The 10,063-nt window shown below is 55.0% G+C and overlaps 1 protein-coding gene across 1 annotated transcript in view; it reads left to right on the plus strand.

Annotated features, from left to right (window-relative positions):
• SEMA5B (semaphorin 5B) overlaps positions 1-9,839 on the plus strand; it is a 115,942-nt gene extending 106,103 nt beyond the window's left edge. Inside the window, exons 12-22 of the mRNA XM_059687648.1 lie at positions 3,887-4,004; positions 4,155-4,336; positions 5,473-5,616; positions 5,815-5,962; positions 6,079-6,304; positions 6,473-6,691; positions 7,151-7,321; positions 7,424-7,573; positions 7,793-7,837; positions 8,283-8,488; positions 8,713-9,839. Coding sequence (XP_059543631.1) covers positions 3,887-4,004; positions 4,155-4,336; positions 5,473-5,616; positions 5,815-5,962; positions 6,079-6,304; positions 6,473-6,691; positions 7,151-7,321; positions 7,424-7,573; positions 7,793-7,837; positions 8,283-8,488; positions 8,713-8,871 — 1,768 coding nt within the window. The 3' untranslated portion in view covers positions 8,872-9,839. The remainder of the gene's footprint in view (positions 1-3,886; positions 4,005-4,154; positions 4,337-5,472; positions 5,617-5,814; positions 5,963-6,078; positions 6,305-6,472; positions 6,692-7,150; positions 7,322-7,423; positions 7,574-7,792; positions 7,838-8,282; positions 8,489-8,712) is intronic.
• The last annotated feature ends 224 nt before the right edge of the window (positions 9,840-10,063 follow it).

Genomic DNA, 10,063 nt, shown 5'->3' on the forward strand with positions numbered 1-10,063 from the left:
GGGAAGGGGGAGGGTGGCAGTGGGCAGGCAGTGAAGCTGCCCTCAGCCCCAACACATGGCTCCCTCAACAAAACACCAAACATTCACTCAGCCCTCCCGTGCTCAGAGCCCTTTGCAGGGCTGTCCGTGTGAGAGGAGCGAGGCAAGAGGAACTAAGTCTGGAACGCTTTCATTTTCCTTGGAGTTCTGAATGTGTGGCTGGGGAGAGAAATCTTGGCTTGTATCTGACGTGTGGGGAGAGACAGGGGTGCGGTGGGAGGGACTCACATGCTGGAATTGGACACACCCGGGTACCATCTCAGCTCCATTGTCCTCTATCGGTACGATCTTCAAGTTCTTTAACCTTTTGTGCTTCCGCTTTTTCATTGGGAAAATAGGGTGACACAGTGATGGAGAAATCCTGTTAAATTTGGGCTGGGTCACTGTAAGGATTGGGAGTAATGCTCATGAAGCATCGATCCAGCGAGTCATAAGTGGTAGCTAGTGTTCTTATTCCTTTTTCTCTCTAGAAATATATTCAGGGGTCTCCAGCCTCCTGGGCTTTCTGGAGTCCACAGTCTCCAACCTTGAATACAGACAGCACTGCTTGGCAGTGAATCACAGGCTCCTGCTGATGGCATTTCCCCCATTGCTTGTGTTCATTAACCCTTGTGTTGCTGTTAAACTTTTCACATGGGCCTTGCTCTTTAAGAGGTTGTAAAGCTTTGAAGGTAAACTCAGTGTCCCAGTATTTTTATATTCCACCAGAGGCCACGCCCAGCCCAAGGCATCAACTGGCCTTGCACACATGACTGATCCTTCTTGATTTGTCCTGAAAGGAGGTTGGTGCAGGAGAGGCGTGCGGAATGGGGCTGGAAAGTGGATTGAGGCCAACTGAGAATGCCAAGGGAGAATTTTGATTTGAATCCTATGACTGTGGGCACTGAAGTGGTCTTAGAGCAGGGGAGTGACAGAGTGAATGGGTGTTTCATGAAGATCAATCAGAGAGTGGCAGGCAGCACTGTCGTAGGGCAGATGGTCGGGCAGCATGAGCTAATGTGGCTCTCTGGCCAGATGTGAAGTAATGGGGTCTGTAGTGGAAGAGAGGAAGAAAGCTGTTGCTGGGACAGGTCTCCACTCACTTAGTGCTTCAGAGAAGGGATAGGCAGGTTGCATAGCATGGCCAGGTGGAACAGCAAGTTAGAAAGAGGTCAATTGGGAGTCTGAAACTTTCATCCTATTTGGCTTCCTGAGTTTGGGATAAGGGCCATTTGTGTGTTCAGTGAAAACCCTGCCATAAACCTCTGGGTGGATGTAAAAATGGAAAATGTGACGTTTCATTATTGCAAAGTTAATAAATTGGCCGGAGTAAACCCATGCAGCCACCAAGCTGTGCACTTCAGAGTCTGGAAGCCAAACTGTCTATCATACAATGTACATCAGAATTTGTGCAATATGGGTGGGTTGTCACAGAGTTTTATCCTAGGATAGGCATTTCATGTTTTTTTTTTCCCCTCATTCCTTTCAAAGCTGGCAGGAGGATGAGGGTGGGTAAGCCGAGCGCCTTTGGGGGCCCCCCTCCTCTGCCCAGAATCTGGGGGCTGTGTCCAGCTCTCTCCTTTCACTCGGGAAAATCTAGGTTCTGTGGGGCACAACCAGAACCCTAGCCTGGCCAGGGAGAGACCAGGGCTCACAAGAGCAGGAGCAGGGAATGAGGCTGACTTGGCTCTATAAAGCAGGTGTTTATGCATGACCCACCCCTTCCTCCTTCCAGCATGCCAATCAGGCTGCACTGGAGGGGTGTGGCCTCTACCTCAACTCAAGCAGGAGGAAGGCTCAGAGACTGTCTCCTCCTGACCTTCCCCTCCTCTGCTGCCACCCTAAGTAACAGCCACTTGCTCACAAGCTCCTGGGACACCATTGCTACCCTGGACAGCTCCCATTTAGAGCCTTGGTACTTGGCGCTGGAAACTGCCTGCTTGCCACCTCCACCATCCATCTCTGTTCCCCCTCTGAGCCCATGGAATGAGCCTGTTCCCTTCTATAATGGCTGCTTGAGACATTGAAGTAAAAAATACATGGTGATACATTATTGGTCTGATGGTTGCTTTTAAAAAACAACAACACACAATTCTAAACTGCCACCCAGTCCTACAGTCAGAGACACAGTTTAACTCTTCCCTGCTTGGAGCTTTCATTTTCTTCCCTGCCCTGGAAGCTTTGGAGCTTCATTTGACTAAAGTAGTGAATGTAGACAAGAGAGCTCAGGCACTAGTCCCAGCGCAGCCTTGCAGACCTCCCCAGGCAGCCAGAGTCAGGGCCAGACAGAACAGGGCAGGAGTGTCCTTGGAATAGGAGAGGCAGAGAGGGTGAGGGATCCTTAAGACGGAGAGGGTGGGGTGTGCAGGGTGGGTGGGGAGGGGGGTTGGGGCTAGCATCTACTCTGAGGTTTTTCTTCGCTACTTTCTTGTTCCGTGATGGGTTGGAGAAACAGGGTACTTTATGTCTGGGCTTTGGAACATTGACAAAAGTGGCCCTGAAACAGCGGTTCTCAGCCATGCTATTCATTAGAATCACCTGGGGAGTATTTAAAAGATCCCAGTGACTGGGCCTACTCCAGTCCAAAGGCCCAGATAAAGGCAGGGTTTTTGTTTGTTTGTTTGCTTGCTTGAGGTTTTTAAAAGATTCCCAGGAGATTTTAATTTGCAGTTAAGACTGGAAACCACTGTTCTAGAACTGGCTAGGCCCTAGATGAAAGAATGATGCCTTGCATTCCTCCTGAATCTTCTGCTTTGATCTTGTGTGAACTGATTCAAATGTGCTGCTCTTAGTCATTTTCCCTATTGGCAGACATATGTTTTTGATAAATAGCATCTTTATTATTATTAATAACCACTAGTCACGGCTAGTTCTTTTTTTAAAATTTAATGTATGTTGCTTATTAAATGCAGTATCAGCTGCTTCTAGAGTTTGGTATCCCTTTCGGAGAGCTGGGGGAAATGCACTCAGGAGTGGGCTTTATTGAATTCTAACTGGTTGAGTTTGCTAGCTGCCAATTTGGTCCAAATGTCAGCACGTGAGCAGAATCTGAAAACCACAGGTTGCTGGGGCTATGCTTACATGTGTATTTAGTCCCATAATGTCTAATTTGATGCATTCTGCTGGCAAAACATCCCCCAATCAAACCATTGATCCTAGATGAAAATAAGAGTGTACTTATATATTATACAATTTACACAAATTGTGCTTGAGTGAATAAAGTGGAAACAGATTCTTGAGCAACAGATGATGTTCTGCATTCCCAGGTGGGCCAGAGTATGCTTCCCGGGCTCCAGCAAGGCCCTCACCCACTAAAGCCCCAAGCCCCACCTCCCATATGCAGGTCAAGGGTTGCTGGAAGAAGGGACAGCATTGTCTTCTTTGACCTCCGCTGCTGACAAGGGAAGCCCCACCCTCTTCTCTGTAAGGCCTCTCATAAAACCTCTTTTTTCTCTGGAGCCTGGTCTGGAGGCATGGTCTATTGAATTCACTAAAAATAAAGAACTCGCCTGACAGGTGACTCTCCCTGAAGCTTCAAGGAGACACCAACAGGGGCAACCCCTTGACTCTTTAGTATAGCCCTTTAGCCCTCGACACCCCTGGCCCCACTGGCCAATGGGAAGTCCCTCTGCAGACTCCAGGAGGATAATAACAGTGCCTTCATTATTGGGGTGTTGTATTATATTCTTACATACTTGTAAAGCACTTAAAGTGATGCCTGGCAAACAGTAAGTGTTCAATGAACTTGTCATTGTGGAGGGGAATTGGATGGACAGAGGTGCCCAGAGGGGAGTGGCCAGGTGTATTCTTGGGATGCCGTGAGGCTGGGAGGCCAGTGGGCTCGAGTCTCAGGGCCTCTGTCTGGCAGGGCATGCCTGGGGGCGCGGGATCCGTACTGCGGCTGGGACGGGAAGCAGCAACGTTGCAGCACCCTCGAGGACAGCTCCAACATGAGCCTCTGGACCCAGAACATCACAGCGTGTCCTGTGAGAACCCCTTCGTCCCCCGCACCTAGGGCCTGTCCCCCCATTTCAGGCTGTGACTCCCCAGCAGAATCCCCACACCCCCTAGGACCTCCTGCCTTCCCTACCCCTGCCTTCTGTGATTGGACCCCTGCCTCTGATGTGTGTCTGCAGGTGCGGAATGTGACTCAGGACGGGGGCTTCGGCCCGTGGTCACCATGGCAACCGTGTGAGCACTTGGATGGGGACAACTCAGGCTCTTGTTTGTGTCGGGCCCGAGCCTGTGATACCCCTCAACCCCGCTGTGGGGGCCGAGACTGCCTGGGGCCAGCCATCCACATTGCCAACTGCTCCAGGTATGTGTGGATACAGGGTTTGCATGGCCACTGTCTTAACCTGGAGTGGGGCATCCCTAGCCAGATGTTTGCGCTAAAGGGTGGAAACCACGTCAGCGCTTTACAGGCAACTGGACAGGTAGCTAAAGTCTGAGGCAGGACACATGAGCCTTGGGGGAGCCTCCACTTTAGTGGGAGAGAAGTTCTGCCTTGTGAGAACGCTTGATACAAAGAGGAAGGCTGGACAGACTTGGGAGTCACTCCTGGACAGGCCTTAGCCTTAATAAGCCTTACTGTCCCAGACATGAGGGGCAGCATGGCATGGTGGTAAGGCAGGCAGGCCTGGTGCCAGTCCTGAATTGCCACTGCCTGGAAGTGTGGCCTTGGCCGAGCCACTGAACCACTCTGAGCTTCTCTAAGTGAGGCCAGCACTCCCACCCCAAGGGTTGTTGAGAGCGTTACAGGAGGTGATGTGTATAAAGTGCCTGCACACTGCCTAGTACTTGAGGGCCTCATAAAGTGGTTATCACAAGTAACCCCCAATTCTGGACACTCATAAAATAACTTAATTCTGTATACATTTATTAATTTAACTGTCGCAAGAACCTGATGGTGGTAGGCATACAATCATTATCCTTACTTTAAAGATAAGCGAATGATGAGGCACACAGGTTTTAGTCACTTGCCCAGGCTTTTCCAGCCAGTAAGTGGTAGAGCCAACATTTGAAAATTGGAGTCAAAGTAGACGGAAGTGAGTGGTGTCTAAGGTTGGAGCAAAGCACTTGAGGGTGTAGAGCAGGAGAGGGAGCATGGGTTTGAGTGCAAGAATCGGCTAACCAAGAAGGCTGAAACAAAGGTTGCAGATGGGAAAGGCGATAGGGGCCGTTTCTAGAGAATGTGTCCTTTTGTCCCTGTGAGTCGAGCCCAGGTCTTATCTCTGTATCCTTTGCCCTGGGCACAGTCTGATATATGCAAGAAAGCTCTCAACACATGTTTGAGGATGGATGGATGGATGGATGGATGGATGGATGGATGGATAGATGGTTGAGTCACTGTCTGCCACTTCCTGACAACAAGTCTATCTGCCCAGAAGTAGACTAGATCAGAGAAGCAAGGGCTCAGATGTCATCTGTCTCTGTCCCCTCCGACCCCGCCAGGAACGGGGCGTGGACCACGTGGTCGTCGTGGGCCCTGTGCAGCACGACCTGTGGAATAGGATTCCAGGTCCGCCAGCGAAGTTGCAGCAACCCTGCTCCCCGCCACGGGGGCCGCATCTGCGTGGGCAAGAGCCGGGAGGAGCGGTGAGCTAGTCTGTGCTGGGGGGTTCTGAGAAGCTGGCCCTGAGGTCCCAGGCTTTCCCGGCCTCTAGAAAGGGGCTGGGGTTTTCCAGGTTATCCAGTGGACTCTCGTCCTTCTTAGTTTGCACTCCCAGTGCCTCTTACAAGGGAAGGGGGCGCTTGCTCCCCAGAGGGCTGACCCCCTCCCTTCATGCCCCTCAGGTTCTGCAATGAGAACACGCCCTGCCCAGTACCGATCTTCTGGGCATCCTGGGGCTCCTGGAGCAAGTGTAGCAGCAACTGTGGGGGCGGCGTGCAGTCGCGGCGTCGGGCCTGCGAGAATGGCAACTCCTGCCCCGGCTGCGGCGTGGTGAGGGCCGGGCTGGACTCGGAATCTGTGACCTACAGGAGGGTGGGCCGGGCGGGACCGTGGGGCAGGCCTGGGGGCTGCAAGGCTATGAAACAGCCCCAGCTCCTCTCCCCAAGGAATTCAAGACCTGCAACCCGGAGGGCTGCCCCGAAGTGCGGCGCAACACGCCCTGGACGCCGTGGCTGCCCGTGAACGTGACCCAGGGCGGGGCGCGGCAGGAGCAGCGATTCCGCTTCACGTGCCGCGCGCCCCTGCCCGACCCCCACGGCCTGCAGTTTGGCAGGAGGAGGACGGAGACCCGAACCTGCCCGGCAGACAGCTCGGGAACCTGTGACACAGACGGTACAGCCCCTCACTCCCGTCCCACCCTCCCCACCTGCCTCCCAGCTTCCCCGGCGGGGAGCGAGGGGCGGGGGCAGATGAGGCTGGGAGCCGGGGCGGAGCTCTGGGTGGCTCCGTTCGGTTCTCGGAAGAAGCCCCTGTTGCTGAAGCCAGCCCCTCCACCCTCAGCCCTGGTGGAGGATCTCCTGCGCAGCGGGGGCACCGCCCAGCACGTGGTGAGCGGGGGCTGGGCCTCCTGGGGCCCCTGGTCGTCCTGCTCCCGGGACTGCGAGCTGGGCTTCCACGTCCGCAAGAGGACCTGCACGAACCCCGAGCCCCGCAACGGGGGCCTGCCCTGCGTGGGTGACGCCACCGAGTACCAGGACTGCAACCCCCAGGCTTGTCCAGGTAACCCTGTGCTAAGTAATCCTGGGAAACCTCCACCCGGGGAACCCCCATCGAGGAGACTCCCAGGCCACAGGTCATGCTCCGGTGACCTCTTCTCCCTGCCGTCTCTGTCCAGGGGCCTCAGAGCAATAGTCCTGAGCAAGGACTCAGCAGCCACTCCCACAGAGCAGAGCTTTCCTCACCTTCCTGTCATTTCTTTTTCTCTCCTCTAGTGGGTTAGCCTGATAAGGAGCTTGTTCTGAGTTGGTATTTGATGACTCCTCTGCAGCCTGCCTTTCCCCTGCCACCCCTGACAGGGAGGGGCTTCTCCCCGCAGTGAGCTGTGGGAGTCGGGGTGGAGCAGGTGTTGAGGTCTGTGTGGCCCAGGGCAGAAGTGGCCTTGCCTGGGAAGGGGCAGAAGACTGCCTCGGGGTCCTGCCTGCACCTGCAGCTCCCCCCACACACCCTATCCCCTTGTAGTGCGGGGCGCCTGGTCCTGCTGGACCTCCTGGTCCCCCTGCTCAGCCTCCTGCGGTGGTGGCCACTATCAACGCACACGGTCCTGCACCAGCCCCGCGCCCTCCCCAGGCGAGGACATCTGCCTGGGGCTGCACACGGAGGAGGCACTGTGTGCCACGCAGGCCTGCCCAGGTACTGAGACCGCCTGGCCGGGGCTGGGGAGCACCCCGGAGCCCTCCAGTCCCCACCAGAGGGTGCTAAGCAGTTAACCTCGTCCCAACCCACAACCCACAGAAGGCTGGTCACTGTGGTCCGAGTGGAGCGCATGCACTGAGGATGGAGTCCAAGCCCGCAGTCGGCACTGTGAGGACCTGGTCCCAGGGCCCAGCACCTGTGCTGGCAACAGCAGCCAGAGCCGCCCCTGCCCTTACAGTGAGATTCCCGGTAGGTCTTCCAGCCGGCCCCTTCTCACCACCATTTCCCACTGAGCCCCAGCTTCCTTCCCTTTCTGAAGCATGTACCCTGGGGGGTGGGGGTGCAGGATAGAACATCAGGGTGGGAGGCAGGTAGCCCCAGGCCTATCCCACAGCTCAGTGCTGACCCAGGGGGACCCCTCTTGCCCCCCCCTCGGCCCCAACACCCTCTTTGCTTGTCTTCCTGCAGTGATCCTGCCTGCCTCCAGTGTGGAGGAGGCCACCGGCTGTGAAGGTAAAAGGAACCTGCCCCCCACACCTTTATAACACTGTCCCCTACCCCCCTCTTCCAGGAGGAGGCCCACCGTACTTTGAAATTTGGAACCTCTCCACCTCCCACTCCAGATAGACAAACCTTGCGGAGGTTCCCCAGTGCTTCAGGCCATGCGGAGGGGGCTCTGGGCAGTTTCATCCGTGCCCCCATCTAGGAGGCAGTCATCAAGTCTATACTCAAGAAGTCACAAGCCACCCAACTCCACATCCTCTGCTTGCCTCTGACCCAGGCCCTAGGTGGTCCTGTGGGAGCGGCCCTGGTGAGGGGCTGCCCAGCCTGCCTGTTCCCATTGGCTCTGGGCTCAAAGCTCTTCCTTTATGTCTCTGAGCCTCCTATTGGGAAGCAGCTGGGAGGCTCTCCGCTGCACAGTGGCCCTTTCCTTACCACTTACCTCTCCCTCTCCCAGGGTTCAGTCTCATCCACCTGGTAGCCACGGGCGTCTCCTGCTTCCTGGGCTCTGGGCTGCTGACCTTGGCCGTGTACCTGTCCTGCCAGCACTGCCAGCGCCAGTCCCAGGAGTCCACACTCGTCCATCCTGCCACACCAAACCACCTGCACTACAAGGGTGGGGGCACCCCTAAGAATGAGAAGTACACACCTATGGAGTTCAAGGTGAGAGCCCTCCTATAGAAGCAGAGGGCAGGGTGATGGGTGCCATGGTTCTGGCTCTAAGGTGGGCTTACTGGGCTGGGCACTTGGGAAGGTGTTGTGAACAGGATACTACATCAGCAGTTAGAATGTCCTTTCATTGACTGGCTCCTGATCTCCTTAACCTGGCTGTCTGCTTTCCCTGTCTGTCCCTTACCCCCTTTTTTTGTTCCTTCCTTCTCCCACAGACCCTGAACAAGAATAACCTGATTCCTGATGACAAAGCCAGCTTCTACCCATTGCAGCAGACCAATGTGTACACAACTACCTACTACCCCAGCCCACTGATCAAACACGGCTTCCGGCCCGAGGCCTCACCTGGACAACGGTGCTTCCCCAACAGCTGATACCACTGTCCTGGGGACTTGGGCTCCTTGCCTTCCTAAGGCACAGAGCGGGTGGAGATGAGACTGTGGAGCCAGTTTGGTTTTCTCCTTCTGCACCAGGCCAAGAACTTGCTGCCTTGCCCTGTGGGGGTCCCATCCGGCTTCAGAGAGCTCTGATTGGTAGTGACCATGGGAGAGAGGGCTGGCTTCAGGCTGGCACGTGGCTGCAGTTCCAGCTCAGCCCAGGTCTCTCATGGCCGCCTTTCGACTCACCATCATGCTAACCTCCCCTGCCATGTCTGGGTTGTGGACCTAGTGGGCATGTGAGGAATTGGAGAGTAGAGATGGCAGGAGGGCAGGCTCTTAGGTTGGGGTTGGAAATGACAGCCGTGTAGCCATCATGGGCTGAGTCTGTCCCTCTCTGGCTGGCCCCAGAAAGGGCCTGGGCTACAACCTGATTATCTCTGAAAGGAATTAATCCAATGGCCTCAGAAGCTCTGGATTTTCTGCTCAGGGCTGGGCCATTGTGGTGCTGCCACAGTGTGACAGAGGGACCATGGCTGGCCCAGGTTGTCCACCTGTGCCTAGCAGTGTGTACTTTGCCCAGGCTCATACCTCTGGTCAGAGGCAGTGAGGACTGAGGACTGAAGACTCATATTTGCTGAGAAGCCCTTTAATCTGGGCTGGCCCAGACCTCAGCCTTGTCCTCTGAATGCACGGGAGGTGGCCCAGGAGGAAAGGAGGCAGGAGCCCAGCCTCCGTGCCACTATGGAGACTGTCTTCTAGTCGCTGCTCAAAAGAGCTGTTGGCTGAGACCTGCTTGGGAGCTTCTGGCCCCTCATCTGTTCAGGAACACACACACACACACACACACACACACACACACACACACACACACACACACGATCACAACCACTACAGCAACAAAAAGGATGCTGGGCTGTGGCATTATTATTAAAGATGATATCCAGTCTCCAAATGGATCTATGTCTTCGTGCATATGCGTGTGGGCTCCTCTTGGGATGGCCTAGTCAGAGTGGCACGCTGGGGTGACAGATGGCTGCTCAGGGTGGAGGAAATGACCCAAGTAGAGTTTGACTTGAATAGAGGATATCTTTCCATTTGTGAGTACAATCACACACGTCTCTTTTTGGAAAAGAGAGTAGGGATAAACAAATCCACAAGTGGGAACACAAGGTTTGCCAGTGGCAAC

This window comes from Myotis daubentonii, chromosome 3 (assembly GCF_963259705.1).
Source record: "Myotis daubentonii chromosome 3, mMyoDau2.1, whole genome shotgun sequence".
Taxonomy (NCBI): Eukaryota; Metazoa; Chordata; class Mammalia; order Chiroptera; family Vespertilionidae; genus Myotis; species Myotis daubentonii.